Source organism: Orycteropus afer, unplaced genomic scaffold (assembly GCF_000298275.1).
Source record: "Orycteropus afer afer isolate SDZICR_OR568_19922 unplaced genomic scaffold, OryAfe1.0 scaffold00082, whole genome shotgun sequence".
NCBI lineage: Eukaryota > Metazoa > Chordata > Mammalia > Tubulidentata > Orycteropodidae > Orycteropus > Orycteropus afer.
In genome coordinates, this window is record NW_006921669.1 from 9,775,212 (window position 1) to 9,798,224 (window position 23,013).

The following is a 23,013-nucleotide window of genomic DNA, read 5'->3' on the forward strand; positions in this document are numbered from 1 at the left end:
GTACTCCCTTTTTCATTTTAAACCAAGCCCCTTGTTCTGTTTGAACGGCAGCCTCCTGGTCTATATACAGGTTCCTCATGAGCACAATGAAATATTCTGGAATTACCATTCTTCTCAATGTTATCCATAATTTGTTACAAGCCACACAATTGAATGCTTTTGGATAGTCAATAAAACACAAGCAAACATCTTTCTGGTGCTCTTTACTTTCAGCCAAGATCCATCTGACATCAGCTATGATATCCCTCGTTCCACGTCCTCTTCTGAATCCAGCTTGCATTTCTGAAAATTTTCTGTCAGTATACTGCTGCAACCATTTTTGAGTTATCTTCAGCAAGATTTTACTTGCTTGTGATATTAATGATATTGTTTGATTATTTCCACATTCAATTGGGTCACCTTTCTTTGGAATAGGTACAATATGGATCTCTTCCAATCAGGTGGCCAGGTAACTGTCTTCCAAATTTCTTGGCATAGACAAGTGAGTGCCTCCAGCATGGCATCCATTTGTTGAAACGTGTCAGTGGGTGTTCTGTCAATTCCTGGAGCCTTGTTCTTTGTCAGTTCCTTCAGTGCATCTTCGACTTCTTCCTTCAGTATCATTGGTTCTTGATGATATGCTACCTCCTGAAATGGATGAATGTCAACCAATTCATTTTGGTCCAGTGACTCTGTGTATTCCTTCCATCTTCTTTTGATGTTTCCTGCATAATTCAATCTGTGGAGCTCTGGTGGTATAGTGCCTAAGGCATTTGACTACTAACCAGAAGGCTCGTGCTTCGAACTCATCAGCCACTCCTCGGAAGGAAGATCGGGCAATCTACTTTCTAGAGATATCACCTCAGAAACCCAAGGAGCAGTTTTGCCCAAAGAATCTTTCAGTATTGCAACTCAGGGCTTAAATTTTTTCTTGAGTTCTTTCAGCTTCAGAAATCCTGAGCATGTTCTTCCCTTTTGTTTTTCTAACTCCAGGTCTTTGCACATTTCATTATGATAATTGACTTCATCTTCTCGAGCTGCTGTTTGAAAGCTTCTATTCAGCTCTTCTATCTTGTTATTTCTTCCATTTGCTTTAGTGACTCTCCATTGAAGAGTAAGTTTCACAGTCCCTTCTGACATCTACTTTGGGCTTGTCTTCCTTTCTTGTTTTTTTAATGACCTTTTACTTTTTTCATGTATGACGTTCTTGATGTCACCCCACAGTTCCTCTGGTTTTCAGTTGTTGGTGTTCAATCCATCAAATCTGTTCTTTAGATGGTCTCTAGATTCAGATGGGGTATAATCAAGGTCATATTTTGGCTCTTGTGGACTTGTTTTAATTGTCTTCAACTTAAACTTGAACTAGCATATGAGCAGTCGATGTTGTGTTCCACAATCAGCTCCTGGCCTTGTTTTGGCCGAAAATAATGAGTTTCTCCATTGCCTCTTTCCACAGATGTAGTCGACCTGATTCCTGTGTACTCCATCTGGCAAAGTCCAAATGTATAGCCACCGTTTATGTTAAAAAAAAAAAATATTTGCAATGAATAAGTCATTGGTCTTGCAAAATTCTATCATGCGATCTCCAGCATTGTTTCTATCACCTAGGCCATATTTTCCAACTACCAGTGATTCTTTGTTTCCAACGTTTGCATTCCAGTTGCTAGTGATAATCATTGCATGTTGATTGCATGTTTGTTGAATTTCAGACTGCAGCAGTTGGTAAAAATCTTCAATTTCGTCATCTTTGGCATTGGTGGTGGTCGGTAAATTCGAATACTAGTAGTATATTTGGTCTTCCTTGAAGATGTATGGATATTATCCTATCACTGACAGCATTGTACTCCAGGATAGATCTTGAAACATTCTTTGTGAAGATGAACGCACTATTCCTCTTCAATCTGTCATCCCCAGCATAGAAGATCATATGGTTATCTAATTCAAAATGGCCAAAACCAGTCCATTTCAGCTCACTAATACCTAGGATATTTACTTTCATGCTTTTATTTCATTTTTGACAACTTCCACTTTTCCTTGATTCATACTACTTTGTACATTCCATGTTCCAATTATTAATGGATATTTGCAGCTGTTTCTTCTCATTTTGAGTTGTGCCACATCAGCAAACAGGGGTCCTGAAAGCTTTACTCTATTCATATCATTAAGATCAGATGTACTCTGAGGAGGCAGCTCTTCTCCAGTTGTATTCTGAGTTCCTCTGACTTGGAGGGCTTGTCTTCTGACACTATATTGGACAATGTTTTGGGGCTGTTCATAAAGTTTTCCAGTATTATATCAGACAGTGTTTCACTGCTATTCATAAGGTTTTCCCTGGCCAATTATTTGAGAAGTAGATGGCCCCTTCCTTCTTCCCAGTCTGTCTTAGTCTGGAAGCTCCGCTGAAACCCATCCCCCATGGGTGGCCCTGCTGGTGTTTGAAATACCAGTGGCATAGCCCCCAGCCTCACAGCAACACGCGAGCCGTCACAGTACCACAGACTAACAGAGAAGTGGTGGAGTGTGCATCCTGTAATAATTCTTATTTAACAACCCTCCAGTTTTACCAACTTACATTATGAACATACTGTTTCCCTTTTTCCACCCACTGGGATTTATTGATTTTCCATCTTTGTCTATCTGACAACTGAAACATAAGTAAGTTTTTCTTTGTAATATACATAGTTTTGTTGCATTAATAAGTTAGTGGTTTGTTTTGGTAACATTATAGTTGATAAGGGAAAAAGTGTTAAGGTATTTTTAAAACCATTGAAAGATATTTTCTTGAATGGCAGTTATTAGGAGGTACGTTCTTTAAGAAAAAATAACATGTTTCTGTATTTCAACACAATTCCCTAGTTTCTAACATTTTTTCAGTGAAATAAAAGATTAATATACGCATACAGGTATTAAATATACATTTAAGACATGTTTATGATCAGTTGACATTAAATTGCTGTAAACTAGTGACAGTGTTATCTCCTTTTGCATTTGGTGAACTGAATTCCCACTAGAGAGTATTTCTTTGTCACTAGAAACCTAATTTAGAATCTAACCTTATACTCCACTGTATTAATTCTATTGAGCTCTTTTTAATTTCTCCTAAATGAGAATACCTAATGAATTCCATGTTTTTTCACATTAAGCAGCCTTTCAATAATGACCATTTTGTGAAGGTTAAGAAGAAATTACTGAAATATCTCTCCCTCAGTTCTGGTGCTTCTCTTTTTATCTCTGTAGCTCATATATTTGCTTTTTTATCTTTTTTTTTCCTTTTCCATTTCCATTGGGAGGATTACTCTGAGAGGTGCTGAACCTTTCAAATCTTCTGGCACTATTATCATACAGCATAATTAAAAAGGAAAAGAAAGAGCTCAGTCATTGCCCCTCCCCCAGAAACCCCAGTGTACCAAGGAGCAATGAAAGCTATTGTATAATCCTAATTGAAAGAAAACAGTGAAAGCTCATTTTTCTTCTTGACAAAGTTTCTACAATACTAGATTAAAGGATGCCAATGTGTGATGCTGCCCATTAAGACCTTTGGCTTGAGAAATATATTAGGGAAAAGGGAACTGCAACTGATAAACCCAGATATCTCAGTGGTTTAATATAATAAAAGTTTATTTGTCACTCATATAAAGTGCAGCGGGCAGAAGGGAGTTGGTGGAAGGGAGGGGCAGTACGCAGGTGTGGTAGTTAAATTTGTGTGTCAGCTTGGGAATATGAAGCCACCTACCCAAGGTCAAGTGGCTGGGCAGCTGGTGGTAGTTATTCCCCATGATGAGACTGGCAATCAACTCCATGGTAGGATCTACCACAAACAGCTGAGTAGTCGCCTTTGGGAATGTGGTCTGCTTCCTGTATATAAGGAGAAGCCTTGGGGACAGTCTCTAGCCTATGGCACGCTTGGATCCTGCATGTAGCCAGGTTGTTGTTCAGCAGCCTGCCATGCTCTGCCGACCTTGGGACTTACAATGGACTTAAATTAACGGCCTGCTATGTGGTCTGGTAACATTGGGACTGTGCCTTTTTACTTGTCAACCTTGGGCTTGTCAGCTTCAGCAGCCAGCAGCTGTCTGAGTGAAGAAACGCCTCTAGCTTCAGTGAGCAGGGAGCAGAAGGCAGAGCTTTACCTTAAGGTTGAGGGGCTTTCACCCAGCCCCTAGAGCCTGCTGGCACTTTGAACTTGGACTTAGAGCCTCTGAACTGTAAGAGAATAAACTCCTGTTTGTTAAGGCCATCCCATTTGTAGTATGTATTCCTGTCAGAGTGGCATGAGGTAACCAGAACAGCAGGGCAGTGCTTCACAGTTATTCAAGGAATTTAGGCTGATGGAGATCCTAGTGTCTTCAGGCTTCCAGGACTGTCAGCTGGGAGTTTCCAGTAGCCACCAACAGAAGAATGGAAATTTCCAGCTTCTTGTTGTTAGGTGCCTTCGTGTAGATTCTGACTCAGAGATACCCTGTGTACAACAGAAAGAAACACTGCCTCGTCTTGTGTGACCCTCACAATCTTTGCTATGGTTGAGCCCATTGTTGCAGCCTCTGTTTCAGTCCATCTTGTTGAAGGTCTTCCTCTGTTTTGCTGACCGTCTGCTAAGCATGATACCCTTCTCCAGGAACTGACCTTCCCTGATAACATCAGGTTTTTAGTTCTGTTAGATCAACTTAGCTCATGTTTCTTTTCCCTTTCCTTCCCCTCTTCTCCCTTTGCTCCCCACCCCCTTTTCTTTCTTTTGCTTTTCAATGAAGCAAATAGTATAATGAGTTGTTTTTTGTTTTTACGTACATTTTTAAAGAACTGTGCCACTCCTCTGAAGGAAGATGGGGCAATCTACTTCTGTAGTGATACTGCCTCAGAAACCCAAGGAGGGGTCGCTATGAGTCGGGTCCGACTCGACGGCAAACAACAACAACAACATCTTTTCTTTGCCATGTGACTTACTAGAAACCAAGAACATCTATAAAGAATAACTTTGATTTATAAGGAGCCCTGGTGGCAGAGTTTTTAAGTGCTCAGCTGCTAACAGAAAAGTCAGTGGTTCGAACCCACCAGCAGTCTGCTTCTGTAAAGACTACAGCTATGGAACCTCTATGGGGCAGCTCAGTAGGGTCCTGTAGGGTCACTGTGAGTCAGAATTTATGTGATGGTAGTGGGATTAGTTTTGGGTTTTCACCTTGATATGTAGATAAACCAATATGCTTACTTCCTAAATGACTATATTTGGGCAAATTCCTTAATCTTTTATGATACTTAATTTCACCATCTTAAAAAAAAAAAAACATTTCTGGCCCCAATATAGCATTCCATGTCAAAAAAAATTATAAGCTATTAAAATCAATTAAAGAACCAATTCCATTCATTTAGCCAAAATTTATTGACAACTATATGCCAGGTAAGGGAGCTCTGTTAGTATAAGGCATTTGGCAACTAATCAAAAGGTCGGCAGTTCAGACCCACCAACTGCTCTGCAGAAGAAAGACGGGGCAGTCTGTTTCCGTAAAGATTTACAGCCTTGGAAACCCTGTGGGGGTCACTATGAGTCAGAATCCTCTCATGCCACTGAGTTTGTTTTTTAATATGCCGGCTGCTGAGATATATTTCGTTGAATTATTTTTAGTGCTGGATCAGATATATTTTGTTTTTATGTTTAGTTTTATGTTTTTATTTAAATTTCAGCTTCTCTATTTTCTTAAGTTGTATTTTGATTTTACCATCCAATTTTTAACACCATTACCATTTTTCTTTACTTTTATTGCCATCAAAAAAACCAAACCAAAGCAAAACCCATTGCTATTGAGTCAATTCAGATTCCTAGTGACCCTATATTACATAGTAGAATTGCCGCATAAGGTTTCCTAGACTGTAATCTTTATGGAGAGGAGCTCTGTTAATGTAGTGGTTAAAGCGTTTTACTACTAACTATAAGGTTGGTGGTTTGAACCTACTAGCCATTTCACAGGAGAAAGATGCAGCAGTCTGCTTCTGTTAAGATTTACAGCTTCAGAGACCCTGTCATTCTACTCTGTTCTGTAGAGTTGTTAAGAGTTGGAATTGACTTAGTGGCAGTGTGTTTTGGTTTTAATTTTTGTGGAAGCAGACTGCCACATCTTTTTTCTGCAGAGAAGCTGGTGGGCTTGAACTGCCAACCTTTCAATTAGTGGCTGAGCGCTTAACCACTGTTTCATCAGGGCTCTTTTTTTAGGGCCACTCAAAAGCCAATATGAAGCCTATTACCATTGAATGGATTCAGATTCATAGTGACCCTGTGGGGCAGGATGGAACTGTAAATCTTTGAGGTAGCAGATGGCCTCATCTTTCCCCTACAGAGCTTCTGGTGGGTTCCGATGCTGCCATTTTGGTTAGCAACCAAGTGCGGTAACCACTGCACCAGAGGGGCTTCTTTTTTAGTGCTAGTCTCCTAGTGTTTGCTACAAACTGCTGAAGTATATCTTCTCTTCTCAAAGAAGGTAAAATGATAAAAACTGCACATTTTTATACTAGCCTTCTGCATCAGTATCAAAGTAATGCTTTTCACTTGAATCATAAAATTTAGAACAAGGAGAATTTAAACTCCTGATGGAGAAATTCAACTACTAGTCTTTGCCATTCTCAAACTGAATCTTTACCATGTAACTATTGTTGTTGTTGTTGTTACGTGCCATCGAGTTGGGCCCGACTCATAGCGACCCCTCCTTGGGTTTCTGAGGCGGTATCACTACGGAAGTAGATTGCTCAATCTTCCTTTCAAGGAGTGGCCGGTGGGTTTGAACCACCAGCCTTCTGGTTAGCAGTCAAGTGCCTTAGGAATTATGCTACCAGAGCTCCTATGTAACTATTAGGGGGGCAAAATATTGTGAACCTCCAGATCATCCAATGAAAGTATATTTTGGTGTTTATTATATTTAATTATTAATTTAAATACAAGTGAATTTTGGTATAAGTGCTGTAATATTCTACTGTACATATTCTAAAAGAAATAATAAGATTTGGTGTCTGATTGATACAGTTGAATGTGTTTTTCTAATTTTAGTTGAAAAAGTAATGGTGAAACAAAGAAATTGGAGAAAGGAGAGAACTTGCAGCTATTATTTTTATAACTTAGACAATTTACTGTTCCCCCCCATGACTTAGCTTTCTTATTTGCTAAATGAGTGTGTAACAGTATATGTAGTGTGAATGTAATAATTCTAGACAATACATGTTAAATACAGCTTTGCTCCTGCTACATATTATTCAGTACATGTTAGATGCTTTTATTATTATGAATATTATTAATGAGTTCAGTTTGGTCATGGTGACTTTGAAGTTGATAATTGTATCTCTCACATGAGAATTCTAAAGTTTTGATGGTAGGACTGAAATTCGGATGAGTGATCTTGAGACTGTACCTAAAGTATCCATCTCAGTGCCACACTTTAACAGGTATTTCCTTAACCTGAGAATAATAATAGAGGGGTGACCTTCATAGGGATGTTTCAGATGAGAACAGGGCTTCTTAACCTCCCACTGTTGATATTTGGGCTGAAAAACTCTTTGTTGTGGAAGGTGGCCTCTGTATGATAGGATGTTTGACAGTATTCCACTAGCCCCCACTTTGTGACTTCCAGAAATGCCTCCAGACCTGCCATTGTCCCCTGGGGGGCAAAAACACTCCTGGTTCATAACCATGGACTAGAGAATTGAGTCAGAGACACCGATATATGGAAGAAGGAGCAGACTCATTCAGCGTAACCCAGAAATGGAAACAGCACTCGCTGATAAGAGTCAGAGAGACATCTTAATAAAGAACATTTTCATTGGTTCAGCTAAAAAGAGAATGAATTGGCTTGTGAGCCTAACATCTCAGCTGCTTGTTGTTGTTGTGGGCTGTTGAGTCGGACCCGACTCATAGCGACCCCTCCTTGGGTTTCTGAGGCAGTATCACTACGGAAGTAGATTGCCCCATCTTTCTTCCTAGGAGTGGCTGGTGGGTTTGAACCGTCAGCCTCCTGGTTAGCAGTCAAGTGCCTTAGGCACTACGCTACCAGAGCTGCTATGGGTATTTAATTCAGGCTTGGTTGACTGTCAGACTTGTGCTAGGAACTTCTTTGCTGGGATAGATTTGAACTAACTAATCTCTTACATTCCTTTAACGATTGCTCCCTTGTGACCGGTCTAAAGTTACAGATTTGGAAATAATTCCAATTGAGGTCAGAATTGAAAGCCACAAAAATAACTCAGCTCTCTCTCTTTAAGAATGAGAGAAGAGAAGTGAACTGAGTTTTAAGGAATGTCTGTAATTTAAAATAGGGAAACTGGTAGGTAACCTGCCTTTATTAACCCTGTAGTAGGTCACCCTAATATGGAGCAAGGGATACAAATAACTATTTTTCCACTTGTATATTTTGATTTCAGGGAGCATTTTAAACCCTGATAATTTATCCTCTGATGCTTGAATTATTTACTGAGACAAAGTGATAACATTGATATGTATTTTTGAATTCTCTGCTTATTCTTTTATTATATCAATATATATTTCAAATATGGTTTGAGTGAAGCAACTTGTGTTTTGTTTTCCAGTTGCTTCTTATCCTTATTGCTGGTGGCTGCTGTGGTGTGGAAGATCAAACAAACGTGCTGGGCTTCTCGACGGAGAGAGGTAGCAGTAATATGGTCTCATCTTTCTGCTTAAAGGGTCGGGCAAACACAGGGATCGCTGTTGCTGAGTTAAGAGGCTTCTTTCAAAAACCAACTTTCAAATCAATTTTATTTATCACCATTGAACAAAGCAATCCAGTATTTTATTAAGCGTTAGAACAAACTTTACCACTGTTGTCTTAGGTATCTGTAGGAATATTGGTTAATTGCAGTTTATTTTCTATGGGAATTTTTTTTTTTTAATTGTGATTTGGGTGAAGATTTACAGAGCAAATTCACTTTCCATACAGAAGTTCCCATATACTTTGTCTCATGACATTGACCACAGTTTACCCCAGTGCAACTGTTCCTCTCCCACCTCCTCCCCACAGTTACCTCTTCCCAGTGTCCATCCCTCCATGCACTCCTGCCCCCTGAGCTGTCTCCCTGTGCATAAGCAGCCCATCTTTCTCCCATGATTATTCTCTCCAAGGAGTGTATCTACTTGAGGTAATGTTCAACTCATATGCCTGTCTTTTGTTTGGCTGGAAACGACAGGTGTGGGTTCAATTCCAGACCCGAAGGGCAGCTAGGGGCCATAGTCTCAGTGGTTCCACCCGCCTCTTATCGGACCAGCAAACCTGGTCCCCCTCTATGTGAATTTTTAATAAATGCAGATATTAATGACATTGATCAAATGATCTGCAGTCTCATTAAGTATTTAATTAAACTAAAAATCATAAATTATTTTAAAAATGTTTCTACTGCAATTTAGAAGAAAAGTCTGGACTGATCATTATTTATTTATGCTTTTAGGAAAAAAAATGTTATCTCCTAGAAATTTATTACAACATTCACTTTCTTTGGTCCTCCAATGTTTTTTTCCTTTATTATTGATAATTCAAATATGTTTGAGGAGCACCCCACTTTGATACATTTCTGTATCACAATTAATCATGAATGTTCTTCATAATTCTAAAATCCATAAAATAATATCTATAAAATAACTACTGATGATATGTTGTTGTTGTTATGTGCCATCGAGTTGTCTCTGACTCATAGTGAACCCCTCCTTGGGTTTCCAAGGCAGCATCTCTATAGAAGTAGATTGCCCAACCTTCCTTCCGAGAAGTGGCTGGTTGGTTTGAACCTCCAACCTTCTGGTTAGCAGTCAAGTGCCTTAGGCACTATGCCACACATATTAAATAAATGTGTTCTGTAAACTTTATATATTAATGGAAGTAAACAAGGAAATAAAATAATTTGAGGAGGAGTATAAGTATGTGGCATATTTGTTATCCTATACTTTGTATACTGAAAAAAGTAAGTTTTATTTGCTAAACTTAATATTCTATTTACTACTGTGTTTCCTGGTATTTTTTTATATGTTTAATTTTGCATAATAATATAAAATAGTGTTATAATTGCTTGCCTCTCTTTTATCCTCATGTAAAATGAATATTTTTCAAAGATATTCTAAAGCAATCCAGACTATTTTAAGGTATAGAATTAGTGTCAGGAGTTCTTCTTAATTGTTCTCCCATTTATTTATTTATCTACTTACGTTTTTTGTGGTGAAAACATATACAAGTCATTCGCCAACATAACAACTTCCACATTTACAGGTCAGGGACATTGATGACATTTTTCATGTTGTGCCACCATTATTGCTACCCTTTTCCTAAATATTCCAACATCATTAACATAAACTCAATGCCCTGCAAATAAAAACTTCCTCCTTCCCAATGGTCTTGGTGACCATTAATAATCTTTGGTGTATATGTATGTGTGTGTGTGTGTGTGTGTGTGTGTATATATATATGTTTTTTTTTTCTTTTCCAATCTATCTAGGAATTCCAACCCCTCCCCCCCAATCCCTGGTAACCAACAAAGAAGAGAAAGTTCCCTTCCATGTATACACCTTTCCTTGATTTTTTTACAACAGTGGACTGATACAGTATTTGTCTTTCTGACTCATTTCACTGAGCATAATGTCCTTCAAGTTCATCCACATTATGTGGTGTTTTGTAGATTTTATATCATTCTTTAGTATTGTATAGTAGTCTCTTGTGGGTATGCACCACAGTTTGTTTATCCATTCCTTCATTGATGGGCACCTAGGTTGTTTCCATCTCTTTGCTATTGTGAATAGTGCTGTGATGAACATGGGTGTGAGTCTATCTATTCGTGTCCTGGTTCTCACTTCTTTAGGATATATATCTAGTAATGGGATTGCTGGGTCAAATGGTATTTCTATTTCCAACTTTTTAAGGAATTGCCATACTGATTTCCACAGTGGTTATATCGTTTTACAGTCAATCCTACCAGCATTGTCTCCCATTTATTTTCAAACATCCATAAAAACTCAGTGGCTATGTATAATATACATGCAGCTGGAGTTTACCCTCCCAAAAAAATCATTCTGCTTATTCCTGTCTCCCTGGTCAGTGTAACATCAATGAGAATTTTTCTATAAGAAAAAGTAATCTAACTGAAAAGAAGCTTATTAAATATAAGTATATAATACTTGGCAAGGAGTGTAATTCTGTATAGAGATCAACAGTCTTCTAGACATTTAAACCATCTATTCTGGCAAACATATTCAGGAGAGAGAAAAACGAGTGGTAGCTGGGCAATGTTACGGCCTTCCAAAGTGGAATAGGACAAGTGACAATTTATGTCTCTGATCAGTAGAAGATAATTCAGGATCAATCAAGGAGCTGCTGTTCCTGCTGGATAAATACTAAAACCAAAATCAAAACCCACCATCATCAAGTTGGTTCCCACTCACCGAGATCTTACAGAACAGAGTACAACTGTCCCGTATGGTTTTCAAGGCTGTAAATCTTTATGGAAGCAGACTGTCACATGAAGAGGCTGGTGGGTTTGAAACATCGACCTTTTTGGTTAGCAGCCAAATGCTTTAACCGCTGCACCACCAGAGCTCCTTGGATTAATGCTAACCAAAAAACCAAACCCACTGCTGTTGAGTCCATTCTGACTCATAGCTACCCCCAGTGGGTTTTCAAGGTGGTAAATCTTTATGGAAGTAGATTGCCCCATCTTCCTTCTGCAGAGTGGCTGGTGGGTTTGAACCACCACCTTTCTGTTTAGTAGTGAAATACCTTAAGCACTGCACCACCAGAGTGCCTTTGGATTAATACTAGCAGAGTTTAATATATGCTTTATAAAGATTATAAAATAGAGTGGTACAGATGTAGCATTGTCAAAAGATCAACAAACAACTCTACCATTAATTCTACTGTGGTACTGTTGAATGAGCTCTGGTGGCATAATGGTAAAGCATTTTGTTGTTAACCAGAAGGACAGTGGTTCAAAGCCACCAGCTGTTCCATGGGAGGAAGATGAGTCAATCTACTTATATAAAGATTTACAGCCTTGGAAAGACCATGGGGGTTGCTATGAGTTGAAATTGACTTGATGGCAGTGGATGGTACTATTGGCATCTGTTGCCTCCTTTTTAGAGGTAAGGACTATACTTACCTCTAAAAAGAAGGGCTTGTTCTATATAAATAATTTCCAAATTGGAGTCTCTAGAGCCCTAGGAATGTTTGCATATAGTAACTGGAATTTATTAACAGTAATATTCTAAAAAAGCTGATGCATATAGTTCATTTACCTTTAAACCTTTCACACTTCAAAAAATGAAAAAATGCTTTTGGTTAGTATTATTATTTGGTTAATATAATAATATAGTATTATAGTAATAATATTATATTATTACTATACCTCAGTATAGTAATGCTGTTTATTGCGTCTTAATCAGAAACTCCAGAAAACTGATATTACTTCAATATACATTGTAAAAGTACAAAGATGAATTTGTCTTTAACAATGCAGTTTGATCAGAAGTCAAAATCTTTCCATTTCTCTGGTGCTCATGGATAGGATGAGGTAGAAATGGTATGGGAAAACTAGGGACACTGGGCCAGTTCTAATCTGTGCTGCTGTATATTACTACACCCTCTTGATAGTCTCTCAATATAATGCTCTTCTTTCTAAACCCATTTAGATAGTAATTCTTTCGGTTAAAAAATGTAATGGTGTTTGCATTTAATTTTCTGCTTCTACCAAAATAGAAAATCATTCTGTCTTGTTGAGAATAATGTCATGTTACAATATCTTATGTTAAAAATATTTTGAGAAATCATTTCAAATTTAATTTTATTAATTTTTTTTTAAATGCTAGATCCTAAATGTTTTAGAAACCATGGGTATATTGATGTTCAAAGTAAAGATCTCATTGAATTTGATGACTGTGTTATGTTGTTAGATGCTGTTGAGTTAGTTTCAACTCATAGTGATGATGCTTTGTACAATAGAACAAAACACTGCCGTGCCCTATCTTCAGAATCCTTGCTATGTTTAAGCCCATTGTTGTAGACTGGGTCAGTCTATCTCTTTGAGGGTCTTCCTCTTTTTCATTGACCCATTGGACTACTAAAGAGAAGGCTGATGGTACAAACCAACCAGCCACTCCTCGAAAGGACCATTGGGCAATCTACTTCCATAGAGATACCACCTCAGAATCCCAAGGAGGGGTCACTATGAGTTGAATTGACTCAACAGCAGTGAGTTTGCGTTTTTGCTACTCTACCAAGCGTGATACCCTTTTCCAAGGACTGGTCCCTCCTGATAACATGTCCAAAGTAAATGAGACAAAGTCTTGTCATCCTCGCTTCTAAGAAACATTCTGGCTATACTTCTTCCAAGACAGATTTGTTCACTCTCTGGCAGTCCATGGTATATTCAGTATTCTTCACTGACACTATCATTCAAAGACATCAATTCTTCTTCGGTCTTTATTCATTGTGCAGCTTTGCATGTATATGAGGCTATTGAAAATACCGTGGTTTGGGTCAGACACACCTTAGTCCTCAATGTGACATCTTTGTTTTTATAAAACTTTAAAGAAGTCTTTTGCATCAGATTAGCCCCATGGAGTATGCCATTTGATTTCTTGACTGTTCTTTCTGTGGGCATTATTGTGGGTCCAAGTAAAAAGAAATCCTTGATAGCTTCAATATTTCCTCCATTGATCATTTTGTTACTTACTGGTCCAGTTGTGAGCATTTTTGTTTTCTGTATTTTGAATTGTAATCCATACTGAAGGGTATAGTCTTGATGTTCATCAGTAAATGCTTCAAGTCCTCTTTGGTTTCAGCCAGCAAGGTTGTATCGTCTGCATATCTCAGGTTGTTAAAGAGTCTTCCTTAAATCCTGATGCCTACTTCAGTTGATTTTGGTATCCCTTCTTAGAGAAGCAATTCAACTAAACTTCTCATGCCCCAAAATCACTAATGTACTGGAGATAATGCTAAAAGGGCATTTGATGTGTTCTTGCATTATCTGGTAATTACCTGGTGTTCTTGCTTATAGTCTGTATTCTGTTTATTTATCATTTACTGTAGAATTCAGAAAACACGTGTGATTAGTAGAATGACCATGTATCTGTAACAGTAAATGAAAATTATGTAAAACAGTTATCCATCTTAGTATTTTTGTAATTTTATTACAGCAATTGTACTAGTTACATTTCTAAATACAAGGACTGCTTTAAAGTGAAAATAATCTTTGAACATTTTTTAATATATTGTGTTAATTCAGCTAGGCATATTACTTTTTAAAAAGCAAAACTATTTGAATCTGTGGCTTCTTAAAAACACATACATATATATTTGTGGTATAATTTTAATATCAGAGACTTATGTTATAGCTTTCAATGTTATAACTTTTGAATAACACCCCTGAGAATTGAGAGGTTCTTAAAAAACATTCAAATAAAATTGCAGTGGACTTTTATATTACTCCTTCATATAGGAGCCTCAAACTGATTTCTATGGCAACACTCTTAGGAAACATTTATTTTGGAATGTGCTAATGAATGGAAATAATAAGTGGATATTGATCAGTAGAAATATTACCATACACTGGAAAGATGAGTTCATTTTATAGCTTGTTCTTTTTACAGAGGTATTGGACATACTTAGGTTTAACGAAACATTCCATTTTAGATAAATAGTCACCACATTACTAAAACATTTGTTAACAGCAAGTATATGTTATAAGAAGTCTTTTGGAATGTTGTAATGCTAATAATCTTCATTTTAAGCTGAAATTTGAGTTTTGAAACATATCATAAGACACAAACACATCATAGCATTAGAATAACTCTTTGCAGTGAAGATCCTTAATCATATATTTGACTGACATGAGTGAAAATATTGTGCACATTTTAATAGTCACAAGAAGTTAATTTTCTTGAGTTAGGAACATTTATTCCTACATATTTTGAGTGGTGTAATTGTAGTATGTCTCGGGTGAAATACATCTCCAAATCCAGAGAATAATAGGCCTCACAGACAAAGAGGGTTATTTTTACATCAACTTCATATAACTAGTTAAAAAAAAACTCATTGCCATCCAGTCGATTCTGACTCATAGTGACCCCTGTGACCCTGTGTGACAGAATAGAACTGTCCCATAGAATTTCCAAGGCTGTAATCTTTGTGCAAGTAGACTGCCCCATCTTTCTCCTTTGGAGCAGCTGGTGAGTTCAGACCACTGACCATTTGGTTAATAGCTGAGTACTTAACCACTGCACCACCAAAGCGCCTATATTACTAGTAGATGATTACTATATTCTATTTACCAGAAAACTTTTCTCCTTTAATTAATTTCTCAAGTGTACTGTTTTAAACTCTATTAATTTTATCACGTTCTTTATAGTTTTCTTTTGTAGTACTATAATCTTCTCTTTTGCTTAAAAATCAATAATAAACATTGCTGGAGATGACAGTGGCCCATGAGTGACTGCACTTGCTTTCATGGGGTCCTACTTTCCTGTACATTTCATAATCATGCAGCATAAAACCTAGATTTGAATTTAACATTACCAACCTGAGTTTGCATTATAAATTATCAACTAAAACCCCCAGGTGGTACAAATGGTTAATGTACTTGGCTGCTAAGCAAAAGATTGGAGGTTCTGGTCCACTCAGACGTGCCTCTGTTACACATGAGGTCACCATGTGTATCATCACCACACCATCGTCATTGATGATAACGAGTCATAGCTCTGAGTAATAAAGTATTTTTGAGAGGCACCTATATTAGCTCTTTCCTTCTTACCTGTTGATGGGCACAAAAACAGACATAAGGGAATACTATCATTAAGTCATACTTTACTGGTACTAAAGACATTTCATAGGTAAATGATGAATAACATTATTTACGGTGCTAACTTTGTGGTTAATGAGTTGTCATCTAAATCTTACTAATGTGATGTGGCACTGTTATTAGTAAATGAGCTACCCTGCCTCTGTAGATGTTCAGTGTATTTTGAGAGAAGAGATTGGGCACAGAATGAAGGGAGTCATGAGAAAATAATATTTTGCATAGAGAAGTGAAAAGTAATCCATTAGGTACAGTATGTAGTATTTGTAGAATTTCTTAGTATTGTAGAAATCTGTATATGCTTACTTTTTAAATATATAAGTGAAGCCTTACACAAAACATGTGCTTTTAGGGAAAAAACAGAAAGAGACAAAAAACCCAAGGAGTTTCTTTCACTCATTAGTTAAGATTGCTTTCAGATGAATGTCTGTCGTTGCAAAATCATTGGCCTCAGTGGCAACTTATTTTTCATTGAATTACAAAATACGATGATTACCTTTTCATTAAATTTTTTAGAAATCACAAATCATCAACCTGTCGATTTATACAACGGTAGTTTTAAAGTTACTATGTCTACTTGAAATAACTTGAATTGCGAAGCCAGATCTGAGAGCTTAGAATGTGAAAGATAACTGATTCTTGCCTTGCAAACCTATTGTTCCCAGAAATCTTGTTGTAGACAAAGTGCTTCTGTTTGTGCAATTCAACAAAAGTGTAGTAATCTCTTGCTGTTTTCCAGAGAGACTGATAAATGCTGAGTATGTAAGAAATAGACATAGAATCTGTTTTTGGGGAACTCGAATTTTAAAAGGGTTTCAATAAGACATGCACACATGCACATGCACACAGTTTACTGTACGTAGATCTCAGGGAAGACCTGGATTCAGTACGTTATACTGTAATGGGGGGGTATGGTGCATTAAACAGTTTATGGTGACGGGATGGATAATGGAAGAAAATGTGAACTGTTGCATAACTATACATAAAATCAATTTCCAGGAAAAAAACACTAAAACATCTAGAGATATTTTTACTATATATATGTTGTTGTTGTTGTTATGTGCCATCGAGTTAGACCCGACTCATAGCGACCTCACCTTGGTTTGCCAAGGCAGTATCACTACAAAAATAGATTGCCCAACCTTCCTTCCGAGGAGTGGCTGGTGGGTTTGAACCGCCAGCCTTCTGGTTAGCAGTCAAGTGCTACCATATGATTTGAAAATTTGCCTAAAATCATGATTTATCAATTTATTGGATATTATTATCATTATTTTTAGGCCCATTTATTTATTTTTTGGGGTGGGGGTAAGGCTGGCACCTTAAGACTGTGTGGGCTTCAGGGGAGTATCGAGTGCAGGGGGCATGGAGGGGGCTCTGCTTTTGCCCCAAATCTTTCTTTATCTTTTTTTGGCCCAATTATTTAGATGGATTAAGAAATGACCAAGAATATTTATTTCCTCTCAATAATTATTTTTAGTCTAATTAACCACAAAATCTTATGTCTTATGCCCATACACAAATGCATCTCTCTGTGTGTGTCTGTGTACGCATGTGTTTTTATACTATATATATATGTTGTTGTTGTTGTTGTTATGTGCCATCGAGTCGGCCCCGACTCATAGCGACCCCTCCTTGGGTTTCCGAGGCAGTATCACTACGGAAGTAGGATTCCCCATCTTCCTTCTGCTAGCCAGAAGGCTGGTGGTACAAATCCACCAGCCACTCCTCGGAAGGAATATGGGGCAATCTACTTCCGTAGTGATATGGCCTCGGAAACCCAAGGAGGGGTCACTATGAGTCCGGTTGGACTCGATAGCACATAACAACATATATATATATAGTATTTAGAATTAAAATATAAGTAGGCATTCTTTATTTTTATTTACTAAATCTGGCAACTTTATTTCTAACACAGATGCTCACCCTGGAGTTTACAGGTGTTCAAGATCATGGTACAATTGTTTTAAGTCACTTTTTGACTCAGATGAAATTGTGTTACTTGTTTCATATTGTATCATTGACTGGAATAATCAAGTTTGTGTCTCTGCAGGCAATGACAAATACATTAGAGCTGCCATCTGGCCAGCAGTGGTTGTACTGTACCATTGATTTTAAGACAGATATGATTTCAGAGATATTAAAATGTGAAAAAAAAAAATGTGTCCTAGAATCAATAAATGATGCAGGGCTTGCTTCATGAGGTTATTAGTACTAAATTAGCTAACGCATGCTAATACTCACCACAGTGCCTTTTACTCAGCAAACATTCCACAAATGATAGCTGTCCTTATTGTTGTTTACATGTGATATAAAGAATGGTGTGATGTCATCCGTTAATATTAGTAACAGCCACTCCGGTATGTGTTAGACTCCTCTCCACCTCCACTGTCACCGTACCGCAGTGGTTCTCAATCCAGCAGACCAAAAGAGGCAGTTTACCAGGGAGACCTGGCCACGAGGGAGGAAGGAGAGACTTGCTAACACCACTCTCACGCCTGGAGAGTGTGCGCAGGCCAAGGCTGCGCCCTCGGAAGAGCAGCCTCAGAGGCTGCATCCAGGGAAATAGACTGTGCTGTGGGTCCAACAAGCACTGACAAGTAAGCAGGAAGCCCACACACCGGCGAGCAAAGGGCTCACGATTCATATCTACACAGTGCATAACCTAAAGTACTGAATTTCAGCAAAGAATGATGAGACATGCAAAGAGACAATGAGTATAGCTCATACACAGGAAAATAGTGGTGAAAGAAGGGCAAAGAAGGGGAAACAAACACATTCCCAGAAAAACAAAAACAGAAAATCTGTCACCGGCGGACTCACCTCACAAAAAAATACTCCAGACATTTCTTTAGGCTGAATGAATGTGACCCCAGAAAGTAATTTCCATTCAGTTGAAAAAACACAGAAGCTTGGGAAATGTGTTATGAAATTATAAAAGACGCTATAAGTGTGTATTTCTTCTCTTAACTGATTTAAAAGGCAGTTATATAAAACAATATGTATCTACTTGTATGGTTTGGCGTATAACATACAGGAATGTAAAATATTTCTAATAAATAAGAGCACAGAGGAGGCAGGTAAACACACCTGTACTAGAGAGAGCAAAGGCACTATACATGAATAACGTTTTTTGTATGTCACTGGGATTTTGTTGGTATATATTTGAAATAGAATCCAGTAAGTTAGGGTATATATGGTAAGGGTTAGAGCAACCCCTAAGAAATTATCTCAAAAAAGGCAAAGTGAAAAAAATCATTGAGTAATGAGAATGTTGCCCTAGAAAATATTCACATAATACAAATGAAAGCGGTGAAAGAGGAACAGGAAATAAAAGAAACATAAGGCCTATAGAGAACAAAACCACAATTTCAGGCATATATCCAAATATATCAATACTAACATTAAACACTAATGAATTAAACAATCCAATCAAGAGACAAAGATTGTCAGACTGAATAACAAAACAAGATCTGATTATATGCTTTCTATGGGAAACATACTTTAGATTCAAAAATTCAAAAAGATTGAAAAGCGAAGGGTGGAAAAACATATCATGCAGAGAACAGCCATAAGAGAGCTGGCGTGTCTGTACAAATATCAGACAGAATGGACTATGACACAAATTGTTTCTAAAGATAAAAAGGACTACATGTAATGATAAAGGAGTCAATCCATAGGAAGATATTATATATGCTTATATGATAAGCATATATTGATGTAACTGCAGAGCCACAAATACATGAAAAACTGAAAGAAATGAAGAAAAAAATCGATGGTCAAACAAAAATAGTTGGAGATTCAATTCTCCGTTTTCAGTAGTGGATAGAACATCAAAATGTTGTTGTTGTTGTTGTTATGTGCATCGAGTCGGACCCGACTCATAGCGACCCCTCCTTGGGTTTCTGAGGCAGTATCACTATGGAAGTAGATTGCCCCATCTTCCTTCCGAATCAAAATATAAGATCAGCAAATAAACAGAAGCCTTAAACGGTGGCACCCCAACTGGCAGACGTCTGAAGACACTGGAGCCACAGCAGCAGTGTCAATCAGTTTTGCACATATGGAACATTCACCAGATTGACCAGTTCCTGGGCCATGAGACAAGCCACAATAAAGTTAAAATGAAAGGATTAAGGCATATGCAGTATGTTCTTTGACCACAAGGGAATAAAATTATAACAGAAAGTTGGGGAGATCACAATTATGTGGAAATTACACAAAGTTTAAAAAAGTTAGAAACTACCAAAACTGACTCAAGAAGAAATAAAGAATCTGAGTAGACCTGTAACAAATTAAAGAGATTACATTAATAATGTATGTCCACAAGATGCATCAGTATCTCATTCGTAATGAGCGAATCTAGTGCCAAGATCTTGATTTCTAATACCATTCTCCAGTAAAAGGAACCAGGACTCCTTGGGGAAATGGGTGATTTTAGAACTGGGCAAGAAATATGCTGATAAGTATGTAGCTAGACAGTAAGGAAGTACTTGAAAAACAATGAGAGTATGTCAAAGGGACCCTAGAGCTGATTGAATGAGCTCCCAATGACCAAAGTGGGAATAATCAGCAATAAAATAAACACAGGTATATTTGTGTCCTGGTGGCACAGTGGTTAAGTGCTCAGCTGCTAACTGAAAGTTCAGTGATTCCAACCCCCCAGCCGCTCCACAGGAGGAAGGTGTGACAGTTTGCGTCTGTAAAGATTTATAACCTCGCAAACCCCATTGGCAGTTCTGGTCTATCCTGCAGGGTCCCCAGGAGTCGGGATTGACATGACAGCAAGGGAATTTTTTTTCCTGTATTGGATTATATTTGTTGTTGTTGTTATATGCCGTTGAGTCGGCCCCGACTCATAGCGACCCCTCCTTGGGTATAAATAAATGTCCACAAGTCATACTGGGATGGATGGATGGATGGAAGTAAAGGGTATAAGACTGTAGATATAGGTATGATGGAATAAATAAATAAAAGGAGAAGAATCGACAATCCACCCAGCTGCATAACGTCAGGTAATTTATGCAGATACCCTCCCTTCAGCAAGCTGGCGCATAACTCCCCACTCTACAGGTGGACTAAACATCTGCTCAGTAAAAGAAGACTTTTTCCTTTTTCTAACTTAGCATTGCTTTATGCTAAAATAATCTGTCAAAACACTGGTTTGTGCAATGATAGAAATTGAATTTTATTAACAAATATGATTTGACACCTTAAAAATTGAATACATAGCTGACAACTCATTGTCTCTATAGGGTCATTATATAGGGTAAGGCATTTCTCTGCTAAACAGAGGCTGGTAGTTCAAACCCACCAGCCACTCTGCAGGAGAAAGATGTGACAATCTATTTCTGTAAAGATTTACAGCCTTGGAAACTCAATGGGAGTTGCTGAGTCAGAATCTATGGCAGTGGGTTTGTTTTTTTTACACAGTTGTTCTGAATTGGAATTGACCCAATGGTGGTACATTTGGCTTTGGTTTGACAGTGTTACCAGGATAACAGTCATTTCACTCATGTTCTTTTAAATTGTCGCTTAAAATACAGAATGTCGCATTTGAAGTATTGTGCTAGAATTTTGCGTTTGTGTTTGAGTACCCCTTCTTCTACTACTGCTTTATGCTTTAAATTTGTTTGCTAGTTATTAAAAACAAACAAACAAAACAAAAACTCACTGTGGTCAAGTCAGATCCAACTCATAGCAACCCCTCCTTGGGTTTCTGAGGAGGTATCACTATGGAAGTAGATTGCCCAACCTTCCTTCTGAGGAGTGGTTGGCGAGTTTGAACCGCCAACCTTCTGGTTAGCAGTCAAATGACTCAGGCACTATGCCACCAATGGGCTTTTGCTAGTTATAGACAGCTAAAACTTTTGTATGCATGTAAATGTTAACATTTATATATGCATTTAAATCTAATTTAAAATTGAGCACTATGTATAATTTTATATATTTAAATTTCTTCTCTTTATAAGCTTTTAAAATAAGTTATACTGGTTCTAATTTGTAAGAAATAATTCTTCCAAGGAAATTATTTTATTGTGACTTGAACATAGTTATGGTGATTTGCTTATTAATTTTCTAAAAATAACTTTGCTCATTAACAGTATATAGTTATTTTAGTCACTTAAGATGAATTTTTATTTCAGAATAAAAGTGCTTTTATAATATCAATATCCTGAAAAATTGGCTTTCCCAGTAATTGAGTCATATTATAAGGAACGTGAAATTGGTGATAAATCAGAAGATGTAGATAATGTCCTTGCCCCTTCACTAACAGTGGTTCACTGTCATAATGATTCTTAAACAAAGAGGACATTTCAAAATGGTATGATTTGAGGAAGCCTGTTGTTAGTTGCTGTGGAGTCACTTCCACTCATTGTAACCCTTTGTGTGATAGAAAGAAACCTTGCCAGGTCTTGTGCCATCCTCGCAACTGTTGATGTGTTTGAGCTCATTGCTGTAGCCACTGTCAGTCCATCTCGTTTAGAGTCTTCCTCTTTTTCACTGACCCTCTACTTTATCAAGCATAATATCCTTCTCCAGGGACTGGTCTCCTGAGAACGTGTCCAAAGTACGTGAGATGAAGTTTTGCAACTTTTGCTTCTAAAGAGCATTCTGGCTGTACTTCTTCCAAGATGGATTTGTTCATTCTTCTGGAAGTCCTTGGTAGAGTCAGTATTCTTCACCAACACCATATTCAAATGCATCAGTCATCTTCAGTCTTCCTTATCCATTGTCCAGGTTTTGCATGCGTATGAGGCTGTTGAAAAGACCATGATTTGGGTAAGGTGCATTTCACTCTTCAGAGTGACTTCTTTGCTTTAACGCTTTAATGAGGTCTTTTGCACAGACTTGTCCAGTGCAATACACCCTTTGATTTCCTGACTGCTGCTTCCGTGGACTTTGATCATGGATCCAAGTAAAATGAGATCCTTGATGACTTCAGTATGTTTTCTCTGTATCATGATGTTGGTTATTGGTCCAGGTGAAAATTTTTGTTTTCTTTATGTTGAGGTGTAATCCAAACTGAAGGCTGTAGTCTTTGATCTTCATCAGTAAACACTTCAAGTCCTCTTCACTTTCAGCAAGTGGGGTTGTGTCATCTGCATATTGCAGGTTGTTAATGACACTTTCTCCATTTTTAACTCTTACTTCAGTTGATTTTTATATCCCCTTTCAAGAAGTGATTCTGCTTTTCTTTCCATCTCCTTGATCACTGATGTA

The 23,013-nt window shown here is 37.7% G+C and overlaps 1 protein-coding gene across 1 annotated transcript in view; it reads left to right on the plus strand.

The window, feature by feature from the left end:
* ATRNL1 (attractin like 1) overlaps positions 1–23,013 on the plus strand; it is a 664,967-nt gene that overhangs the window by 307,339 nt on the left and 334,615 nt on the right. Inside the window, exon 26 of the mRNA XM_042781046.1 lies at positions 8,539–8,617. Coding sequence (XP_042636980.1) covers positions 8,539–8,617 — 79 coding nt within the window. The remainder of the gene's footprint in view (positions 1–8,538; positions 8,618–23,013) is intronic.